The 24,171-nt window shown below is 40.0% G+C and overlaps 1 protein-coding gene across 4 annotated transcripts in view; it reads right to left on the reverse strand.

The window, feature by feature from the left end:
- The window catches only part of PEX5L (peroxisomal biogenesis factor 5 like), a 105,034-nt gene extending 82,620 nt beyond the window's left edge, over positions 1-22,414 (reverse strand). For all 4 annotated transcript variants that reach the window (XM_053986497.1, XM_053986496.1, XM_053986495.1 and 1 more), the window contains exon 1: positions 22,342-22,414. In XM_053986497.1, coding sequence (XP_053842472.1) covers positions 22,342-22,362 — 21 coding nt within the window. In that variant the 5' untranslated portion in view covers positions 22,363-22,414. The remainder of the gene's footprint in view (positions 1-22,341) is intronic.
- Positions 22,415-24,171: the final 1,757 nt, after the last annotated feature.

Here is a 24,171-nt window from a genome sequence, read left to right on the forward strand (position 1 = left end):
ACCACAGGGTAATGTATACAGGCCATCTATCTACAAATCTATCAGCTGTGGTGAAATTTTGCAATAATTTTCCTATCAGGTACAATGTAGCCTGAGGCTCCCCATGTATTTTTCAAAAGACACTAAATCTTTGGTGATTTTACTTTTCATTGCATGTATGTGTGGAAAACAAGCAAGCCTTTGCAGTTCACTGGTGAGTGCCTGCAAGCCTGGGAATAATGAAGTTGGAGACATTCCCTCTGCAACTTTCTCAAGCTAATGTCTCACCCCAACTTTCATTTTGTTTTTCTCTCTCAGTATCTCTTTGCTCACTGCTGCCAGCCAGAAAAACAGGCTGAAGCTCACTAAGATGAAGTAGCTGGGTCACACTGCAGAAAGTGCTGATGTGAGCTGTTTCTTAACAGGTTGAGCTGTTATTTTCCCACATAACCCTCTGGATGTGCTGAAACAATAGATTTTTTTTAGTCTGGGAATGTATGTGCACCTTGGACTAAAGCTATGGATGTACAGAATAATTTTTAATGGTGCAATAATTTAGTATTTCCTGTCTTATGCCTTAAAATCTAAATTACTTGCCATATTGTAGTAGCTTAAAATTCCCACTATTTTGAGATATTATTTCAGATTATATCGAAGGATCAAAGAGAAGAACTTGACAGGCATCAGTGAATTTAACCACATGATTGATCTCTCTCAGATAGGTTGGTAGTGTCCCTGAGGTGTTTTTATGAAGAGAGGAACTAAGGCACAGAAAACAGGATTGTATTTACAAGCACAGTGAACCTCATGTCCAGTGAGACACTCTTCAAACACCACTAGATCCCAATAAAAGATTTTTGGTGTATCCCAAGCTGACAACACACCAATATATATGGGTATGAAATGTTAATTTAGTGATTTCCTAACTCTGTGGTCTGTACGGGGTAACTTCCAGCATGACACTAAAAGTTCATGTTCAAGACAGAGGGGTTGATAAGAAAATATTAAAGTCCACATACAGAGAAGAATAATTTTTAGAATTGTTTTGGAGATGATATTCTGGTGTTTGCTGGTAGTTTTGGATTGATATAATAGATCTCCTTTCATTTTACTTTTCTGGTTACATATATAAAAGTACATATATAAATAAAAGCTTGCTTTTCCAAAATGCACTTAGAATTTTAGCCTTAGTGATTACCTCTAGTGAAGATATAGCTATTGATTTTCTGGGGACAAGAGTACTCTCATTATGAAGAGGTTACAGTCCTACAAATTTTCATAACAACACAAAGTATTTTTCCAATATAGGTCTGATAGGAAGGGAGAATGGAAATGTTTTTGCAGTCTCTTTCTGTGACCTTCCAAATGATTCTGTTTAATCCTGCATTTATCTGCCTGAAGCATTAGTCATACAGGTTGCCAATTTAGAAAAGTTCTTTACTTCTTCTATATACAAATGACCTAAACTTCATGTGAAGACAGATTTTGATTGATTTCTCTAGTTCATTCTTAAATCTACCATTGGAGATTAGTCACAAAGTTAAAGCCACATTCCCCAAGTACCTATGGCTATAGAGCTGAGTATGTTCAAAAGTACCCAGGCTGGAAAAGGTTCCTTACACAAATAGCTTTATTTCCCACGTTATCTTCCCAGTTCTACACAAAAACTTTATTCTTTAAATACATTTCATATTTTAGATAAAGCCAGAAATCTTTCAAGACACTTGCACTTCAGATTGGTGCACTGATAAAATAGATAGGGATTTATTTTAAGAAGTTCCAGAAGGGTGCAGCCTCTGCAGTGTGAACTGCAGCAGTTGTGGCCTTGCCCACTCATTGCCATGAGCCTGACGTGCAGATCGATGCCAACGCCCAGAAAGTTCCCCCAGCTGCAGAGTGGCAGAGAGAGCTCGCGGCTCAGCGTCGGCGTGTTGCACCAAACGCTTGTCTTCCTTCTGGCATCTGCCCATTCTAATTTTTCCTTAGTGCTTAGAGCACAATATATACAGGATCCACAGCTTCAAGTGAAAAGATAAAAGGTCGTGTCTCATGGCAGGGTGTTCAAGCTATTTTGTTGGAGCCACTGGAAATTTGTTATTTCTTTCCACTGCGTAGTCGCTGTTTGATGTATTGGTAAGTCTCAGGCACTGAATTACCTCCAGCTCACAGCCACTCCATACAGAAAGCACTTTAGACACTATTTTTTGTGGGAGGTGATGGAGTGAAAGTGGAGAGTAAGTATTTAAAAGAACATGTAGCATTGCTCAGTAGAGTGATTTTTTTAAGAACATCTGTGTTTTGTTAACTCCCACACAGCCACGAGCAGTGAGCTCTGACTGAGTTACACGGGGCAGCCTGGCAGAATCCAACAAGTCTGACATACTGGGAATCACAAACACCTCACAAAAGCCACACTGGGTTATTAACATGTCCCATTCAGTTTCTGTGAAAACTCTTCAGTATAACCTGGTATGCTGAGCTGTCAAAATATTATTTAAATAATACTGATGGATGGCATGTGGGAGACAGCCTTCCCTTAAGCAAAACACCTGGCACTCAGTAGCTATTGATAAAGCTTTTACTTTATCATCTAGTATTTTTTAACTGTCATTTCACCCCTAATTGTATTAAAAGTCAGGTTTAAAAAGAGATTATCTTTCCCTGGGAATTTCCAGGTAACAACTGACACTGCTCTCCATGCAGAACTGTTCCTGTGACCCCAGCTGGAGCTGGTCACAGGGCAGGACACAGATTGACCCACACTGTGCCCAGTGGGACACTCTGGGAAGAGCTGTGCTGCCAAAGCGAAGGGACAAGCATTAAGGAGCTCCTCCATCAGCTTCCAACAAAGGCTCAACAGGCACAGAAGGAACAACATTTCTGCTGAGTCCTTAGGGGACCCAGGTGAACCTTAAATCAGCTCAATGTGGCATTAATGCCACATCCCAATGGATCAGTCTGCCCCGTCAGTGAACTGGCCAGAATTCCTGTCTGGGGCTTCACTGCTGGCATTCCCAGCTGAGGGGATCCGGGTGGATTTGCTCACACAGTGAGCAGAATGATGTGTCTTGATTAAGGCTCATTTGAATAGCTTTGTTTTGAGTAAATACAGCTGCAAGGGAAAGGTGCAGGCACACAATCCTCTCAGTGAATTATTAAGTATCAACTTTTGCTGCTGGATAAATACAAAAAAAAGTACTTGAGAGAAAAAAAAAAAAAAGTTATTGGCCAAAATGTTAAAAATTCAAGGTAAGGCACAGATTTAGCTAAATCAGGCTGACAACATCCAGGCAGAGATTCATTGCACCAAGGTCTGCTGAATCTGTTCTAAATAAAAAAAAGTAGGCTTTGCTTCATAAACGGAGTCCCTGAAAAGGATTTTTTTGCCTTTATATTGTCATGAAGATATAATAAAAACATCCCTTAAATCCTAACCCAGCATTAAAAAGATATGGTAGATGTATTTTGGTTTGAATTAATGATACTGAATAATTTCTGTGAAAGGAAGTAAATATCATACTGTCTGAAATATATAAGCTTCTGAAATTCAGTATTTCTTAGCTGATTAGTCCAGATAAATATTCAAGCATTTAGTAATGTACTTTTCAGGCAAGGTCACTCTATTTCTGTTTTATGTGTACACAAAACATTTCCAAATCAGTGCACTGCATTTTGGTATTAGTTTCACAGAAATTACTACTATTTATGCCAAGAAATGAGAAGGGAATTAACCCAAGAAATTGGTGTCTTAATGGAGTCAACAGGATAGAAATGAATCCAGAGAATATAACTGGAAAGCATGAAATATTGTTTTTAGTGCTGGGAGTATTGGATTGGTTATCATAAATAAAGCAGGGGCGGGTGGGTGATATTTTATGTAATTTCCACTGAACAGGAAAATGATAACTTGGTGGTGGAGTCAATGCTTCAGCTATTCTGACCTGTGTTTATTATTACCTTGATTTACCAGCACAGTGCAATTTCCCCTTTCAGCCTCCCTCTGGTCTTTTCTTGGCTTCTAACATTCTCCTGGAGAGAGGATTGTCTCCAACTGTAGTCTGTTCAGTGTCTTTAAATATTGATTATTTTTCTTCCCAAATCAGGACACATGCTAACCTATTTCTTTCACTGACAAGTACAAATTTCCTTGTCTCTTTCTTCCATTCTTAGTGTGGGTAAAAATGGTTTTTCCATGTTTTGCAACTGGTTGAATAACCTTATTACCTTTCCATGCATAAGACAGGAGTTTCTTATCTGTAGCCTTGTCCACATCACTGTTAATGAGAATTGTTTCCAGGCTTAGAGACTGTCACTCCCTGTTGTGTTAATTGGAGACTGTAAAACCCTTCATTGGCAGGAACTTTCTGAGAAAATGCTAAAATAGATGGATCATCAGAGGAGGTAAGACTACATTTTGCCTACTGTAATATAGAGTTACACACTCCTGATAAACATGTGAATAGATTTTACATTTTCTCTGCAGAGCAGCTCTCCTGTTACATGACCCAGCTGTTTTCTAAGAGTTGATCAGAATTCCCTCCCACAAGACTAGAAGTGAAATCCTGGTTCCTCCAGAGGCAATGGACACTTTTACACTGTAAGATCATTTTGTGCCATGTACAGCAGGAGGCTGCTGATGCCTTGAGGGTTTTTCCTCCAGCTCCTCCAACTGCCACTTTTGACCACTGTAAGTGAACTGGAAAACTGAGTTGGGAACAAGAAGGCACTTCTGACTGATTCTTTGTGTGCTTGTTTACACAGCTCCTGAGTCAGCTGCACGCTTCATGGCTATAAATGTAATTTCAAGCCTTTTCATTACAACACAGCTTACCTGAGAATTCTAAAAATATTATCTGCTTTATTATATTACTCCAAGGTTTCTAATATATTTTGTGTGTGTACGAGACAAGTATTTTGTTGATGCTAAGAATACTTTGAAGAGTCTGGAGAATCAGTGCAGGAGTATCTTGAGCAAGTGATAGTGGATTCCCTATGACTTAAATCTTTAAGCTTAAAATAAATGCTTTTCCAGAGTATGTGCTGTTCCCATTCAAATGATGATGTTGAAGATCAGTTGTGTCAAGTGTGTGAAGTCCATCAGCCTATATTATGTTACAGTTCATATGCCAGGGCAATAAATGGATCCTCCCAGCCTCAAAATCTGTCAAGGTGTTGGAACACAATTTATTTTTTGTAACTTCAAGTGTGGTCCAAATGTCAAAAACATTTGCTAGTTTTGCTATTAGCTGTGCACCTCAGTATATGTTTATAGTCTTTTAATCAGTACAATGTTGTACTTCAATGGGACCTTCTGCCTGGTTTTGTCTCCAGCTGCCCACTATACATTTGTATATAGGTGAAAACTTAAACTAGTAAAAATTTTGGGATGATCAGCTTCATTTTTCATCTTTCCAGGACTCTGAGGTTCTAGAGTAGCTAATATGTCTTCATTTCCCTTACAGCTGTTGTTAAATTGGATTAGAATTTAATTTGGAACTCTTTTGTATTTTCTCCTTTGGGACCAGCCATATGGAAAATCATACAATACCTTGCTTGCAGCAACAAAATAACTTTCAATAAAAATGAAAGTATTGAAGCAACTTTACTAAGTGACTAGGATTGTTCAAATTAATTACAAATGATATCTAAATGGAATTTTAGAAGAGGCTGTCTAGACCTACTGAAAAAGAATATGTTAAGTGAAGCTCTACCTCTCAGCAGAGTAGAGCAGACTACCACTCTAATCCAAGAACAGTTAATTCATTCATTCTTATACATGTCAAATGATTCACTAGAAAAGAAAACCCTGCATGAGAATGAATGGGATGAAAAGGAAAATACTAAGCAAGATTTTTTTTTTTTTTTTGTAACATGCAGAAATTTGCAGTGAGAGAAACTTAGGTTTGCTCTAGAGAATAAACCACAAGTAAACAGGAAGTGGTGGCTGAGGGCTGGTTTATGGCATGCTTACTCCAAGAAAAATCTTACTCCATTAGCAGCACCATTAAATCTAGCAGTGCTACTTGTACAAAATCTCATTTTCATTCCTTTAACTTGTCACAATCTGACGCTACAGGAATATAGTTTGTAAGACAGCCATGAAATGTTTTTCCATCGCTTCTCATCTGCACATTCATAATACATCAGAAATACCTTTTTTTTTTTTTTTTAGGTTCTGTATCTATTCTTGGCTATGAGATTTTGATAAAGAATTCAGACAACATCCTGCATCCCTGATGCTTTGTTCCTACTGCTCCCCAGCTGTATCTGTCTGCAGGTACCATTTCGTTATGTGCATCTAAGCACCAACGTGGTCAAAAGGTTAATACATTGCAGGGGAGGAGGAAAGGGTTCCCAAAAGGTTATGAGCCTCCCTAAGGACTTCACAGCAGCCATGATACTTATATTCCTTTTAGATGGTAATATTTGGCAACACACTGGCATGCTTAAATTATTATATGTGCAATTTATATTCCCCTAGTTTGCTCTCAAAGCCTCGCTGTTCTGAAGCAATCTACTGCATGGTGACAGAAGATCCAGATCTCGCTGCTCAGCCTCTGAGTGTTTGGAAATTACCCTCTTTTTTCAAAGGTGAGAAAACATTCTGATTCCTGCACCTTACAGTCTGTCCTGCAAGCTGCCCGTTTCTGACTCCCTTTTGCATTTAGTCTCTTTACCGCAAAATACAAAATCCTCTTAACAATTTTTTTCCCCCCGAAACTTACCTTGCAGTATTTTGGTAGCATATTAGCTTGCACTGGACTTTCTTCCCTGGGGCCTGGCATCAGAGTCCAAATGAGGTCATTAATCTAAAAAAGTGGAGTGGTCTCATCCTAGCCCTGGTTCCGGAGGGCGCCGCGCTCGGTCCCGTTCCAGTGAGCTCTGCAGCCTGAGCTGAGAGCCAGGCTCAGGGCTCCCACAGCAGGACTGCTAATGGTCAGGAGTGCACAGCTTGAGCACTGCTGTGTCAGTAGCAGGAAGCTTTTACCGTGCCTGGGTTCCTGTCAGTGCTACTAATTCAATCACTTACATATGCAATAAATTCACATGAAAAATTAACAAACACCTAGCCAGCAGCAGTGCCCTCTGTTCATTCTCTTTTTCCTAAAAAAGCAATTTAGATTTCTCTTAAAATGATTGGATTTAATGGTTTATTTCAGCATTTTGTGAAAAAATTCCTTTATTTGTAAATAGTTTCTCAATATTAATCCATTACATTATTTTATTTAGCTTTTATTTTTAACATCTTCCATCAGGTTCTCTTCTAATTACATCTGTATCATCCCTTGAACTAAAAGGGACCGTGCAGATGTCAGGGTGGGGGTATAGCTCAGCAGCTTGCAGTGATCTATTCCACTCAAGATCTATTTGATTTGATTCTATTTTCCATTTCTAAGATCCACTACAGTTAATTTTTGGTATCATTAGTAGTAATAGCTCTAAAGGCAGTGCAGCCTAAAGAGGAAGAAGGAACTTGGGACTCCTTTCTCCTCCTAAACAAGAATCCCTAGAGAATTGAGGTCCAAGTATCACATCTTTCCTTATTACCTTTTTTGAGAGATTGTTGATGCTCCCTGGAGAGCTGGTCTGGGATTCTACAAGCAGTAGCCTACAGCTCACACAATCTAATGACAAAGAACTGTGTTCAGATCTGAGAACAACTTAAAGCAAAAACTGTGGTCTTTAACAGCAGGTTTTGTTGAAACTGTCATTCCTACCACAGCTTGAGAAAAGAGGGTGAAGTGAATGCACACATCCTCTGCCCATGGGGCAGGCTGAGATTTATACCAGCTGTTGAAGCAGCTGGTGACCACAGGGATATTCAGGATGCCTTTGGCATATTCCTTCTCCCATAGAAGTGCTCCAGCACCTGGGGCCATGTGTGTCAACTGCCTGGCCCCTCTCACAGCTGCTTTTTGACACTGTAATAAACTGAAAATCACATGGGCAAGGATGTGTCCCAAGTAATATAAAGGAATTTGTCTTAAATTCCAGTGTCCACTAAGGTGTTTCCTCTGAATGTAGTTATGACCTTAATTCTCTAGAAAATCCCTCTTTCTGAGGCCTTCAACACTTTCATCAGGTCAGTCTTTGAGAAGGTTATCTCACTATGTTCTTCAAAGTTTCCAGTTGATATGTGTATCATGCTAATTACCATGCTAAAATTCTTCCATGCTCCAAGTAGTGTGCTCTGTTGTTTCTGACAGTCCTCCCTTTTATGGCCTTTTTCTTAGAGCTATTCAAACTGGTTCTACTGCTTTGCATGAACTCTTCTGCTTCGTATCTTTTCAGAACTCTGTTTTGAAAAGCCACTTTGAATATCTAAATCAGTACAGCAGTTGTTTATTTACAATATATCAATACCAGTCTGTTACTTGTCCTCTTATAATTATCATATTACGTGTTATTAGACTTAGAAAGCCACCCTGAAACCAAATTACCTTATTTTAGGAAAAATGCTAGGGGCAATACATTGCAATTTTTTCTGCATTATATACGAAAAACAGAGAAACCAGAACAATCTTTCATTGTAAGCAACAGCAAATCCAGCAAGGTCAGCTTGATCCTGAAGACTCTGCTGGTGTGGCCCAGTGCAGCAAACTGATCTGTGGAAATCAAGAGTGGCCTCACAGTCCTCTCCACTGACTCTATTTCTTTTGTTATAGATTTGGAGTATACAACAGTAATGAGATAAAGCATTGAATGAACTGCATTACAGTTGATTAGGCAGACATAGATGGGATTAGACTGGGACACAGTGGTGCAAAATCATTTGTTGTAGTTTCATAGAACCAATGGATAAAATCACAGGCCGGGGCTGTGCTATCTGCTAAAACACATGTTCAAGCAGCTCCACTCCTAAAACTCTGACTCCTCGGTAAGCTGCTGAGCCTGGCTCAGAATGGGATTTTCCTCCTCCTCCTCCTCAGCCCCTGTGGTCGGGGTTCAGCTGTGCCATCCTGCCTCCCTTTCCAGCACCGTGCTGTTCCTGGGCAGGACGCTCTTGGCTGGAATTCACTCCAGAGCTCCTCTGCTGTTTTCAGTTTTCCTTACCCGTTCAGGGTTCTCTGTTATTGTGATATTTATCTGCCTCTCTTCCCTCCCATGAATTATTGTTTTGTCCATGTCCTATCAGCAATATCCCAGAAGGAAGAGCTACTTTTACTTGGCCAGGTTTCCATGTTTTAAAGAGAACCCTCTTGAATTTGGATTGCACTATTGGTATGTATTTACCAACTCCCCTACTAACTCAGTTATACAGAGGGAACTGAATCCTCTACCATGCAGTTACACTCCAGTTTCTGAGTAAAATCTGGCAAAAAGTTTGGATTCAAACATAAAAGTAATTTTAAGAAGATTTTCATTTTTATAAGAATAAAACAGTGTCCCAGTAATTAAAAACCAAAGCGCACTCCATAACTGGGTGGTATCTTTTAACATACATGCTGCCATGGTTCTCTGCCAGTACTAAGTATTAATAAGAAAGTGACACAGGAGAGAAATCTGCAGTGGATTGCCTCTAGAAACCATGTATCTCATATTTCAGAAATTATTTTGCTGTCAATAAACACAAATTCTAGGGACTGCACAAAACTAAAGCTGCAGAGAAACAAATGGTTACCAGATACACTAAAAAATTGCTTCTCCTCTTAGTGAGAATCTGTAAACATACATCAGGGTAGAATTAAATGTTATGTCTGTAATATATTTTTCCTTTATGAAAATGATTTGACAACAAAAAAATCACTACTGCAGTTGAACTCTTAAGCAGTGATTCTGCTCCTTTTCAAGAAGTGTCAGCTATAAAGAGTAAAAAAAAAAAAAGAAAAATTTAAAATTGTCTTTGACTAGTAAACTTAGAGTATTCTGTAAAGTATTTGCAGTTCTTTGATACATGTGTATTTAATTGTCAGGTAAGTGGGAATGACAGACAGACATCATCTTTATGGTTTCAAAATAAAACATAAACTAGAATGTGTTATGTAAGTTTTTACCTATAGATGAATGTAAATGTTCCTACTGTACTCCTTGCAGACTGCTGTCCAAAAGAATGTGCAGTTGATAGAACTATCATCTTGTCTGAAATGCTAGGTGGGATTTTAATTTTTAGAACTGTTGCTTTATCAAGAAATACCAGAAATTAAAGACAGACTGTTGGTAGTGATATACTGAAAGCACCATGCAGACACCATAGTTGAAAAAAAAAGTTGGTAGTTTATTGTGTATTAATGTAAGCCAAGAATTCTATTTCCTTGTGAACAGAGCAGTATAAAAGTCACTAAAAGCCTTATTAGTCCTGTGTTTTGTATTTGCAGGTATGGGAACACTTTGTGCATAGGTTTCAGCCATTTGCTAAATTCAGGTTTGATATTTGTGGTCTCTCTAGCCTGTGTCTATCATGTCTGGTTGGCCACATCAGTAACATCTACTCTCTAATTCTGCAAATGGCACACAGGATGGATCTCAAGCATGTTTGTGTGCATGAAGGAAGAGCAAATACTTGCTTGTAAATTTATGTAAAATTGCCTTGCTTGGTGTTTAGCAAATACACAGAATCTATATGCAATAACCTGAATATACAGTTTTTCTGTGATGACTAATGAGTCTGAGTTAATTATTTGGAGTTTTATTCAAATTTTTATTTCTGGTATTTGTCAGTGACTACTTGAGAAAAAGGCAGTGAAATTTGCTTTCTCTTTGACAACTGCAAAACACGTTGGAAACAAACATTCTTTCTTTTGTGTAATGGCAGGAAAAAATACTTATTCCTCTACTTAGTAAATTTAGTGATATGCTTTTGCATATCTTTGTCTAGCCAATATCCAGTGATTTCCCCTATTTGGAAACTCTTTTGCTGGTGTGAGTCTTGAAATTCTGAGTAGCAGAGTGATGCTCAGTACACTACAGCACAGAACTGATAATGACCAAGAGCTGCACGGCTGCAATGATATTATCAGATCGTGATGGAGTGTTCAGGGACATCTGTCTCCCTGATACATTGTGGGATGCAAATCACAGCTATGAGATGGGACAGGAACTCCAGAAATCAGATCCTGAGATACTTTTATGAGCCTGAATCAATCCAGAAATAATATTCTGACTCAGTACAGGGATGGAGCACTGACTCTGAGATGCGGCTTTGTGATCCCTTCCAAAAGAACTGTGCAAAGTGAGTTCAGCAGTTTTTCCTAGTCCTAGACTAGAACTGCAAGACAGAAAACAGAGTTCTCTTATTTAAGACTACATGCTCTAAATAATAACCAATACATTTGTTTCTGGAGCTCAGGAGAGAAAAGTGAGCTGGTGGTAGCATGGAAAAAGAGCTTAGTCCTGACTCAGCCAACGTCAGGGAAAATATCCCTGCTAGTTCTGATGGGTTCTAGTTTATATCCTCATGCACACAAAATTTGGTTATTATTGAAATACATTTAAGCTTCCTGTTACACAATGTTGACACAGCTGGTGATTTCCAGCCCTTGGTGCCCACATGAATATGAGATGGTGAAAGGCTTCAATGTCTCTAACGTGAGCCATTGAGTTTAGCTGTATGGGGGAAATAAATTTCCTCTGATTGTAAAGGTTTTAAATGAAGTAAAAACATGAGTTCAGCAGAGTGGGAGACTTGATAAGAAAGCTGGCAGAGAGAATATTCAAACTTCAGAGCTCAGCTCTACTCAAAATAATGTTTTGGACTTGGCAAAGTGGTATAAATTTGTCACTGCCTGTGTGGGTCTTTTAGCAGGAGGTTACTCAAGCTGTGAAGACAGTCAAGCCCTCCACAGCTATAACAGGAAGACTTTTGACTTCTTGTCGTTGAGCATTTTGGTCTTTCTGAACCAGACTCAGGGTGTGTTTCTGCTGAAGTCACAGAAATTTCAGAATGCAAGTTCTGAAAGACTTCTGAAAAGGACTTCAGAGGGGCAATGGAGAGGGGACCTCACTCATTTGTATAAATACCTAAAGGGAGGGGGTAAAGAGGATGGGCCAGGCTCTTCTTGATGGTGCCAAACAGGACACAAGGCAATGAGCAGAAATGGATGCACAGGAAGTTCCACCTGAACATGAGAAAGGAATTTCCTTGCAGTGACTGCATTTGAACAGATTGCCCAGAGAGGCGGTGGATCCTCTCTCACTGAAGACACCCCAGAACCATCTGCACACAATCCTGTACCACGTGCTCTAGACATCCCTGCTGGAGCTGGGCAGTAGGACCAGGTGATCCACTGTGGTCCACCTGAACCAGGTGATCCACCTGAACCATTCTGATTCTGTTAAGACAAGGAAGGTGCTGTTCCTTCCTTGCAGGTTCAATCTTCTGGTCTCATAGGCAGCATGTCATACCAAATCTCTCAGAAACTGACTGTATTTAATCTTAAAAGTAATTAGTTTTTTGCTTCCACTATTCCAGTTGGAAGGCTACTGGAAGTCTTGATTGCTCTGATGATCAGAAACTTTCTTCTAATTCCCAACCTAAATTTATTCACAGCTGGTTAATATCCATTTGTTTCCATGCCAGTTTTGTTCTTAGCTAATTTAGTTTTTTTCCATATCTGGTGTTTATCTCTCTGATGCATTTACATGCTGTGATTATGGTCCTGCTGAGCTGTCATTCTGCTCAATGAAATAAGCCAAAATCTTTTGGTCTCTTCTTGCAAGATAGACTTTCCCTTCTCCTTGATCATCCTTCTTTGGACCCATTTCCATGCCTCTCTTCTCTACAAGATTCTCAACTGGAAATTTGCTACTGGCATTGTCAACTGGCACTGATATTTTCCTGACTATTCTGGAAAAAACTCTTCTAAAACTAGATCTGCACCTGTCTTTTTTATGGATGTATTTTATCGACAACTTACAGTCATTATGTATGTGCAAGTCATTCTTCTCAGTAATTTCTAAATGATAGTCTATGGCTTAGGGTAGGTTTTCTGTTATTGATGATCAGCACTATACTGTAGTGTTAAATGAAATTGTATTTTTATTGCTGAAGTACAGACAGGTCCCTGTGTCTGGTGACTGGAGCTCAGCAGTACTGAATGTTTCCCAGTATTCACAATGTTTTCCAGGACTGAGTAATCAACAAATGCAGTCAGCATCTTCCTGCTTCTTGTATGTTTATGGATGAAACATCAGAAACAACCACTTCCAACAGTGATCCACAAACTTAACTTTCCTCAGTCTGACAGTCCTTCCTTTAGTGCTCTATTTTTCATTTCCCCATGAATGAGTTTCCTGCCTTCTTAACAGATTTACTGCTATTCTTTACTTTCTCCAACTTCAATAATTTCTTTTGCAACGCCATAACAAATGCTTACCAAAGATCATATAGATCACTCCAGTTATACTTCCCTTGCCTAAACCCCCAGTTATGAACAGAAAATGCTGTTGGGTTAGTCTGACATTATGTTTTCCTGATAAATTCAAATAACATTTTTTCTTTATTTCTTTGTCTAGGTTTGTTTAGTTTTCCTTGAAATCTGTTCCCTAAAACTTTGAAGATTACAGATAGCCATATGGGTATCTGGGCTGTAAGCTGTCTTACCATTTTTCTCACCTTATCTTAAATCTTATTTTCTGTTGTTCTGTTCACATTTGTAACTATACTATAACATATTTTCTACCAAGTCTTCAAGTTAATATAGCACATTTGTAATAGCTGAAGAATTCATATCCTCTTAAACATTTTGGTTTTGCATCATAATTTAGTTTATCCATAACACAGATGCCACTTTGAGTATGTTTTACTTCTCTCCCTTTTTCATGAGATTACAAAAAAACTTCCAATGATTGTTTTAATATGCTTTAATATATTTCTAAGATCTAAATAAGCTTTACTTTAGGCAACTTGTACTTTTTCCTTCTGCCTATGAGGAACTATCGTCATCCTCTGTCTGCTCTCCATACTCTGTGTTAAGGCACAACCTCAACAATTTAACAGTTGAAAATATTAGTTGTGAAGCTTCTTAAAACATTTTTGCTCATTTTCTTTAGGTCCAGGTTCTTAATATAACCAACACCTTTGTTTTTCTGCCTTTCCTGAACAGCATGTAATCCTTTTTTTGAGTGCTACATGGATTATTGTTCCTTCACTATTTCCATGTAGCATCTACCTGTCTTCTAATAATTACGATTTCTTTTGTTTGCACAGGTTCAGGCAATCCTATGCATCTCTTCCAGCTGTGTATAACTTGCCACGTTGTGTACATTACCTGGATTAGGTAAAGTGGTAATATCAACTGTTTAGAACAAAACCAGCACTCACTCACTTCCTAGTTTCCATACTTTTGCACTGTTTTCTCTGTTGTACGTCATAATTTCCCCCTTCCTTTTATCGAACATTCTTTCTTGTGTTCCTATTTCAAAGCCTTCTTAAAATTGTCCTGGTTCTTAAAAGGATGTTAGACAACAAATAGCAAAAGATGAAAGATGTCATCAACATCTGAAGCCTGCAACAGGAAAATTTCATTCCTTGTTAAATTTCCATGAATGACAGCAGGAATAACCTGTCACTTTGATGAGACACATGTCAAGCTGTATTTTTTATTTTATTAATCATTTCTGTCACATTTCTGTCACTACTCCTATGACAATGGTGTCCAAGGCCATATTGAGGACTAAGGTCTTCTCCTATCTAGCATAAATAATATGAATCTGTTCTTCTGTTTTAAATATTTTTTTCAGATTTTAAGAGGCTCTGACAGATTACTAACATATCAAAATGCGATATTTACTTTTAGTTTTACATAATACTCAGAAATACTCAAAAAACTTCTATTTATTATAGTCTTTGTTTATTCCTACATCAAGATTAGCAAAATTGACCACAGGAAATTCTGTGAAGTTAAACTCTAATATTTAGCATTACTTATTGAGAATCATATTTCTGTATTTCAGGCTAGGCTTAAATGGGCAAGTATTTCCCCTATTTAACTGATTTTTAATTAACAGTGAATAAGAGTTCCTGGGTCTTTTATTGATATGCCTACTAGTCAGAAAATGCTGAATTTGAAAATACAGTTTGTGACAGCTTTCCTGCCCCTATCCAGGAAATGCTGTATTTACCAATTGACACTGGAACCCAACTGGTGACATTGGGAAGACAGAAATTAACATGAAAAAGGGTTGGAAGCAAATTACTCTGGTTTTTGCAACAGTGTAATTTCAAATTGGTTCACTGATATAAAAGTTAAGATACAGCTGGCGCTAATATTGATGAAGCAAATTTTAAAGTTTGTTTCCTCAGCTTTTGAAAACTCTTAAAGTCTATAAAGCCAAATGATTGATAGTAAATGCATGTCAAAATAATTCTCAAGGTTTCATTTTTAAATGTCAGTGGACACGAGCATCTGAATTTCTTTTATGTATCTCATAACAGCAAACAAAGTCATAATGTAATCAAGAAAGGTAATTTGTCTCAATTCATTGCACTGCACTTTCCTTATCACACATGCTTTTGGTGTTGTTCTAAATGCATAGACGCTATTTTGTTCTAAATGCATATTTTATTGAAAAATGCCGTCCAAAAGTGTTGGTAACTTGTATTCAACATCCACATTTGGGTAAGAGGTGTAAAAAGGAAATGGTATGAAATGAACATGTTACCAGAAGACAGCAGACTTCTCTAAGACAGAACATGAAGCAGCAGTGTTCCACGTTTTACAGAAAAACTCACAAACGCTTTATTTACTGTGGCTCTTTTCCCGTAGGGATTGCAAAAATAGAGAAGCGTGTGAGAAAAGTGAGTTTATGGGTACCCTGCAAACACTGTAGATAAAATTCAGGTGGTTTTTTTTAAAGCTGGCTACTTCCCTTCTCGTGGCAGTCCCCTATTGCTTCCTAATCCTCACACGGTTTGTGAAGAGGGAGCTCTGCTGGTGAGAAATTTCCCACCATCAGTTCACCTCCCTCTACTCATGTGAGTGAACTACTACTCAGTGAGTAGAACTTTGCTGTGGAACACTTTTGTTTTTGTTTTGTTTTGTGCCCAAGAGGTGCTGAGAGGGGACTCAGCCCCTGCTCCAGGCAGCAGCCATGGGTGGGCAGCAGGAGGGAAAACAGCACAAACGTGGCAGGAGGCAAAACATTTCATGAAAGCCTTCAAACTCCAGCAAGGAGGAGAAAATCAGCGAGCAGGACAGTGAGAGGAGCAGCAGTGGCAAATCTGAGTGTCATGATAGGCAATGGAGAAGTAGAGGAAGAAAACTCAATGCTTACATCTACTATGAAAACCTACAGAAGTTTGGCACAAAATGTTTTCTTGAGAGGAACTGCAGTAATGCTGATACATGATTAATTGTGCAAACTTTGGGAAAATCACACTCAAGGGCTAACATTAAACTTTGGGTTGTGATTTGTATTTCTGGGCATGGGTAAACTGATGAGACATGGATTTTTTTTTTCCATTGCATATAATGAGTTTCACTTACTTGATATTTTAGAATTTACTTTATTTATATGCAAATAAACCACTGGAAGTAAAACTAATGTACCAATGACTCAGAACTTCAAAAGCTTGAGAGCAGAGCAATGAGATGTTAGACTGTTTATGGTAATTCTAACCTGGCAGAAAAATTTGCTGAATTTGGTCTTTATGATCCTTATGCATTTTATTTGAAATATACAATGACAATGATGAAAATCCATAGATACAGAAAGTCACCTCCTAGTTTACATGCCATGACTCTGATTTGGAAGACAAGTGTTTCTCAGTTTTGCATCACCTATTTCTGAAACAGACTGTGCAAAATTAGATTCTGTGACACAAACAACTAGTATGTACTTCGTGTGCTGGGTAGATTAATTCTAAGTACTATTTCAATGCTTTTACCTTTTTCATTTTCAACATTTGCAAAAAGAGTAGCAAATTATGCTGGATAGAGGATTTTAAATGGACCTGGTTTGTACATTAACGCCCTTTCTTTAAAGTTTGCTTAGAAACAAGATTATTATAAATTACAAAATAATCTATTGCTGAGCTATGAGACTGCATTTCCTAAAGTCTAAATTTCTGTATGAATTATTTTTTCCATCCTTTCATGCCTGCTGTTCTATTTGAACAATTCATCCTGATACAGCTGGTGGATTTTATTCCAACGTTTTATCCTCCTCCTTTGCATAGTAAATTGTGACAATATTGGTAGATTAAAAAAATAAAGTATAGCATGGTTCTTGAGTAAACAGTGCCTCTTTGGTGAAAGTTATATACTGGGTTTAGACTAACATTTATATTAATGTATGACAGGGACCACACTAGGGGCTGTTGTTTTTCTATTTTTTGAATGAATTTAATTCCAGAATAGAGGGGTGGATCCTTAGTTAGTAAAAATTCTCTCTAATTTGCATCCAGTAAAACACAGCATGAGCCAAGAATTTCTGAGCCTTTTCAAGATTTTCTACTAGGCTCTTGTAAAACTGCTCAACAGCTTCAAGGAACGCTTCTCTTTACCAGCACTGCAAATGCTCACAATTTTTACAGCTTCTGTGTGTGCCTTTGCCAAATGCAATTTATCATCTACTTTCTTCGAATGAACTTCATTCTATGAAAGTGAGCTCATTAGTTTTACCTTTTTTCAATTTACAAGCAGTTCATAATCTGCTGTTCAAAACTTGGTAGAGCTGCTACTGAAATACTGGAAAATATCAAGGCAAAATGGAAAACGTGCCACCATAAAGACTGCCCTAGCGTTGTGAGTACATTTAGAAAAGAGTTGTAATAATAAAATATTATCAGTTTATCGCCATGTAATTTTACCTAGGATAGGAGTTATGATTCAGAGAAACCACTAGAGATCAGTTGGGATCACAGCCATGTGCCCAGATTTTTAAAATTTTGTAGCTTGAAGTTATTAAGTTTATGTTGGTATTAACAGCAGAGCAGAGATTCAACTTAGCATTGAATTGAATTTTATGTTGTGCATATTCTTTGTGGGCCATTTCATTAATGTAAAAATGCACATGACTTTTTTTTTTTATTCATAACTGTTTAATAGCTTGAGGTTTATTTATTTTAGGTAGTAGTGTCACCAACACTGTTACATTATTTTTAATACGTTTCCAAGTAAAGCAAAATGGGATTTGCATCTGCAGTTAATATTGAGATTGTTCTGCTTCCTTTCCTCAGTGAGTTAGCTGTGTCTTAAATGTTGAGAAATCAGTGCAAAAATGCCTTTAATAAAATATTTAGCAGTACTTTTCACGCCCACTAAAACATGTGAAGCCCCTGAGGTTCCAACTTGCAAGAATTTTCATGTACATATACTTAATTTTTTGTAGACCCTCTATGAACATATAGATGTGTGTTTGACAACTGAAATCATAATGAAATGTGGATGATTAATATGGATCATTTCATGTACATAGGAAATGCCAATGGCACAGTGTTAAATATCACAACACAAGAATTAAGAGCATGAAGCTGATTGCCTTTGCAATTAAAAGTTTAGGAGACAAACTATCAGATCTGGAACTTGGCCAAGGCATTGTGACTAACAAGCCTGCTCCTGCAAAAAAAGTGCCAGAGGAGTTCTGATACTCCTGTGGTCAAGATTTCTACTTTGTCTAAATTAAGCCATCTCAAAACATAACACTGCCATATATATAATCCCATGCCAACATTTGGCAAAGCACTTCTTCTGTTCAAGCATTTGTGCCGAGGAAGGCTGACTAAATACAGCATCAGGGCAAACAGTTTTGAAAGCATTTATTTTGAATTTCATAGGAAGCCAAATGCTGTGCAAATACTGTTATGTGACTGAAATTTGCCCCCTGTTCATTTATAGTACTTTCATTGAAGTCAACAGGAGGACTGGCACCAGGTCTATAATATACTGTAGAAACTTTAAAACATTTTATAGTCAGTTGTGAAAATTACAGCAATTTGAGAGCAGTGATTGGGGGTTGAACTCAGCTCATGTTCTTCTTCCATCTGGTTTGCTACTGTTCTGTTGAAGATGGAATTGGATTGCACACATTATCCTAAGAGACAAATACTCTCTTTCACCTGTACAGTTTAGCATTTAGACTTGGCTCTTCTGCCTTATCTGTGAATCCCAGGGTGTGCTCCCGTATCCATCAGGTTCCATCCTGTCAGAGCCTACATCTACTGAATTAAACAGGACTCCTTACATAACTGAGGCTGTACATTTGTGGACAAAAAACCCGTGCATCTCATCTGAAGTTCTCTGTCTCATGCAGAAGCCCTCAGCCCCGGGGCTCAGGAGGGGCAGCTGGTGCCTCAGGACCCCTGGCAGTCCCTGCGGTCACTGCTCAAACCCAACCGGTCGGCAAACACGGAAAAATCAAAGGCTTAAGCTCATGAGGATGGTGAAACAGCTTTGAAAGAGCTCCCTTGGCACTGCACTTCTCTGCATCCTAGTGCTGCTCGAGGTGCTGGCTCTGTGGAAGGCCACTTCACCTCTCTCCTGGTGTTTTAACTGAAAGCATGTGGTACACAGGTGATGGCAAAAGCAAATCCTACAAAAAGGCACCTGGAAATGTGAAGGCAGGACATATCTTCCTCTTAGGTGTTTTAAACTGCCTTTGGAATTTATTTTAGGACCTCTCAAGTATTTCTGTATTGTTAGGCTTCACTTAGAAACCAGTAAGAAGAAAATGTAAACCTAGGTCTTTGAAAAAAACAAAGTTATTTTCTGGCTTTTGGGGGAAAAAAAAACCAAACCAACAAACCTAATCTGTACTATAAACAAAAAATTAAGAAGAGATACACACATTATGGCCTGATGTGGTAAAGTACTTTCGGTGGTGGACTTCAGCAGAGCTTAAATGCAAAGTATATTTCATCTACCTTTGCACAATTTACTGAGCTCAGTCAGAAATTCCCTGCTGAAGCTGATAATGATTGGTGCCTCTCCAAGACAGGTAAAATCCCAATCTCTGTAATTATGCTTATTACCTTGTTATGGTTGTTAAGGGTCTCCCCTTTTAGAAGTATTCAAAGAATTAGCTGAGTTACAGCAGGTTATTAGTGAAACATGGGCTCTGCAAGCATCTTTTAAAATAAGGGGACTATGGAATTAATTCTGCAGATTTTACTTTTATATCTGAGAACAGAACAGTAGGAAAAATGGAAATGATTACTGGAATTCTAAATCAGATCCTACATTTGACCCCGATAACTTCAGAAGAGCTATTGCTCTAAGGCATGTAGGATCAGGCATTATACACTGGCCCACCATTTTGCATTTGGATGTACCCAGTGTACTTTACCCAGCTAAACACCCCACCTTCTCCTCAAGAAGTGTAAGTTCTATTAAGGGCTCAGTGCTTTAAAAATCAGATCATTTTTGCTTAGGAGTCCAGGGTGCTGACTTATGTGTCTGACTTGATCCACCCAAATTGGGATGGGTTTATGGAATAGTTTTTCCTAAATTAGTAAAAGTCTTAGAAGTCTTGGATAGTAAGAAAGGACCTATAATGCTTAAAATGTGCTGACATTTTTTTTTTTACATGTATTTATATGGTAACTTAGCTTATGTTCCAACATGGTTTAATCAACATTACAGTAGATCATCTAATTGCAAAGAAATTAGCTTTTTATTGTCTTTGCCTGACTCACTTAAAGGCTCTAATTAAGGATATACTAAACATGAAAATCTCTCCTAAGGCTTTAGGCTTTGTAGATGTTATCTGAAGCTCATTAATGCTTCCTGTTAGGACAAAAATACATTCAAAAGTTTGGATGATGAACTGAGGCGGGCTTTTGTTTTTAAACATGATAAGTGTACTCAACAGGAATAGCATTTTTACTTCAGCATGCCTTTTAAGAGAATTTGGTTATAATTTATTTATATTTGAGCTAGAAAAATAAAAGTATTTGGAAAGAAAAAATTAAAGTACACCAGTCACAACATATTTGCATGTTTTGACCTTATTTCCTATTGCAAGTTTGACTTCAATATTTGAATGACTCAGAAAATTTACACCTCAAGGTTCCATTAGATTCCCTTTTATAAAGTGCTGTACATCTGTTGAAGTCTTGCAAAATGTCACTCACAGCAAAGAACTTCTGCTTTCTTAAGGATGTAAATACCTATTTGGCAATGTCCCATTCAGCAGCATTATTTATAGGATTGGTTTTGTGTCTTAACCTTATTATCAGAAATAAACGTAACACGCATACTCCCTCCATTGATTCCATCTCCTGTTAAAACCTGTTTGCTCTCCTATTACAAGCACTATTATGTCACATTATTTATCGCTGCTGCGACCAGATAACACAAATATGAAAGAGTAACCGGTGTCATTCAGCTCTGGAAGGCAGTGCTGAATCAGAGTCCTCTCTTAACTCATCTGTATCGCGCACAAGCCGGGCTCTGACACTGCCTGCTGTCCCCCATGAGCGCTCAGTCGGGGTTTAAACGCGGTGCAAACCAAGCACCAGTGGTCAGCCTGCACCTCCTAAGGCTGCAGCTCCTCTCCGAACAGCCTCGGTGATAACACCACAGGCAAGGCTGGTGCCACTGTGCATGATAAAAGCATTTGATCGTTCCTGGCAGCGAACACCAAGCCAGATTGGGTCAAAGCAAAGGAGTGAATCTGAGAGATCAATTTAAACCTTTACTCCACTTTGACACTTCCTCCTTCAAAACAGACTTGGCTTTCCAAGGAAGAGCCATGTGAAGGAGAGCAGGAGTCAAGGTTAAAGCCATCAGGTCCAAGGCAGTGGAATGTTTTTGTCAGGGAGGGGTGTATTCTGCCAAGGCAACGTAGATCAGTAGGATCATGAGACAAGATTTCTGCCTCAAATCTTGAAGTCTCTTCACCATGTGTTCAATTTCATTCTACAAAGTCATTCCGCGGCTTAGCAAAATTAATCCTCATCCCGTGTCGGGAGGGAGGAAGAGAAATCCATCACCTTTAAACACAACACACTGAGCAAATCGACAGTTTGAGTGTGGTGTGAAACCTTTGCAGATTTTGCAAAGCAAGTGCTCTGTCTTTTCCCTTATTGTTTGCCCTTCACTTGACATACAGGAAGAGATGCATCAAGAGGATGGCAGGAGACATGTGTCACTTAAAGCATGCCGTAGCAATGTTTGCCCTGGAATACTCCCTTGAATCTGTTTGAACAAGCAGGCATCACACATGGAAAAATACACAGAGAACTTCACCTAGTTACAAAGTTGACAGAACCCCTTTGCCATCCTCCCCCGCTGAGCAGCGCCAGCCCCAGGCACGCCGCTCCCTTCGGCCCTGAGCAGGAGTGCCACGGTCACACCGCGCCAGGTCACTTGTTGCACAGTGCCAGGGTGGCATCTCCCCTCCGCTCAACCCACCGAAACTTCCCGGAGCCGCGTTTCGGCGGAGCCCGCTCCGAGCTCCCCGTGCGCCGCGGCGGCCGCTTACCTGCATGTGTCCCTGGTACATCCTGCCCCGGCTGCTCCGCTGCCCTCGGGCCGGCAGGTCGGCTGTGCGCTGCGCTGGGGGCACTTCTCCGGCCGCTCGACTACAAGAAAGGAAAAAAAAAAAAAAAAAGGCAAAAAAAAAAAAAGGCAAAAAAAAAAAAAAAAAAAAGGCAAAAAAAAAAAAAAAGCCTAACCCTTAAGGAGCTATTTTTGGCTAAAGCTCCGTTTGTCCTGGCAGCTCCGCTACTGGTTTCAGTAACCCAGAGCTGTTCGCCGCCCTCCTCTTGCCTCGCTGCCTCTGTTTCCCCCTGCGAGGCGGCGCCGGCACTGCCCAGGAGCGGTGCTCGGGGGTGCTGGGCAGGCGGGCGGACCCGGGCAGGGCTGCGGGCGGCCGGGCGGGGAGAGCCGCGGGGCGGAGCGGGGCCGCCGCTGCTGCCGGGCCTCGCCCGCCCGCCCGCGCCGCGCCTCGTCCCGCTGCAGCCGCCCCGGCCTGGCGGCCCCGGCCCCGGCCGCCCTCCCCCGCCTCCCGCCGGCAGCCCCGGCCTCCTTCCCGCCCCCCTTCCCTCCTCCTCCTTGCTTCTCTCCTCCCTTCTTCCCTCCCTCTCTCCCTCCGCAGGGGGAGCGCGCAGCATCCAGGGAACGCGCGGAGCCCCGCGGCCGCCGGGCGGAGCCGCCGGGGTCCCGCTGGAGCCGCGGTTCCCCGGCCCCGCCAGGGCTGACGGCTCCCGCTGCAGTCATTAAAAGAAAAAAAAATACAAAACAACGCCAAAAAAAACAACCCCATAAAAAACCTGCTAAACATAACAGCAAAAATCGGAGCGTCCCGGAGGCAGGACTCGGCAAAACCTGGATGTGGCACGGAGCCCCCGCGGGTCGCGAGTTTCGCCTCCCCCGCCGAAGCGGAGGGGACGCGCAGGGAGCGGCTCCGGCGCGGGCGCATCCCGGGAATGGTCGCTGCCCGCGGAGCGGGAGCGGCAGCGCCGCGCTCCCGGCCGCAATTAACCGGGTTTCAGCAAAAGGAACGGGCCCGGCCCTACCTTGTGCTCTGCGTATGAAGAGCGAACGTGATCTGGTTGTGATTCCCAGAAAATATCAGGAGACTCTTGTTCTGGCTTGGTAGTATCGCTCAGTAGCGTTTTTCAACGCTTGCCAAAGACACTGTTATATAGGCAAAAAATCTGGCACCGGCCCGTACATGCAAAATTCTGACCTTGTAAACTGGCACAACAGGCCTGGCTAAGTCCTGAAGGAGACACCTGCATCGTCTTGGATCCAGCTTTTTTCTCTACTTTGCCACCTCAAACCTGAAACTCTCAATCTGCTAAAAGGAGCAGCTGCTTCAATTTCATCGTAAATTTCTGTCCTACCCAGTGTGTCTATATTCAGTAGCACAGAAAACCTCCAGCGCCTGGAATTTGCTAGATTGTGTAATGTCTTGGCTCTGAGCTCTCAAGTTTCACTATTAAACTACACAAAACTTTATGATGCTTTTGATAGACCAGAGCAATCCAACCTTAAGCATGCTCCTGTACTAGAGCAATGCAAAATAGATTTCTTATTCCTGAAACCAGCACATTTGTATCATCACAGCTCTCATTTCAGCTGACTAAAAAAGCCTTTTTGAAGTGTTCTCATTGAGCTAAAAAAATGGGTTTTTGCAGAACATGAGTTCGTAAAGTCTTCAGTGATGGCATAAGCAAAATCTATCCAATTATTTTTTTCACTTAGGCTTAAGAGTTTTAGATAGATAGCAAAAGTGACAGTTCTCTTACATCCAGTGAATACGTATCCAGCTCATTGAGGTTTTCAGAGCAGCCAAGGAGTTTAGCCA

This window comes from Vidua macroura, chromosome 10 (assembly GCF_024509145.1).
Source record: "Vidua macroura isolate BioBank_ID:100142 chromosome 10, ASM2450914v1, whole genome shotgun sequence".
NCBI classification, from domain to species: Eukaryota; Metazoa; Chordata; class Aves; order Passeriformes; family Viduidae; genus Vidua; species Vidua macroura.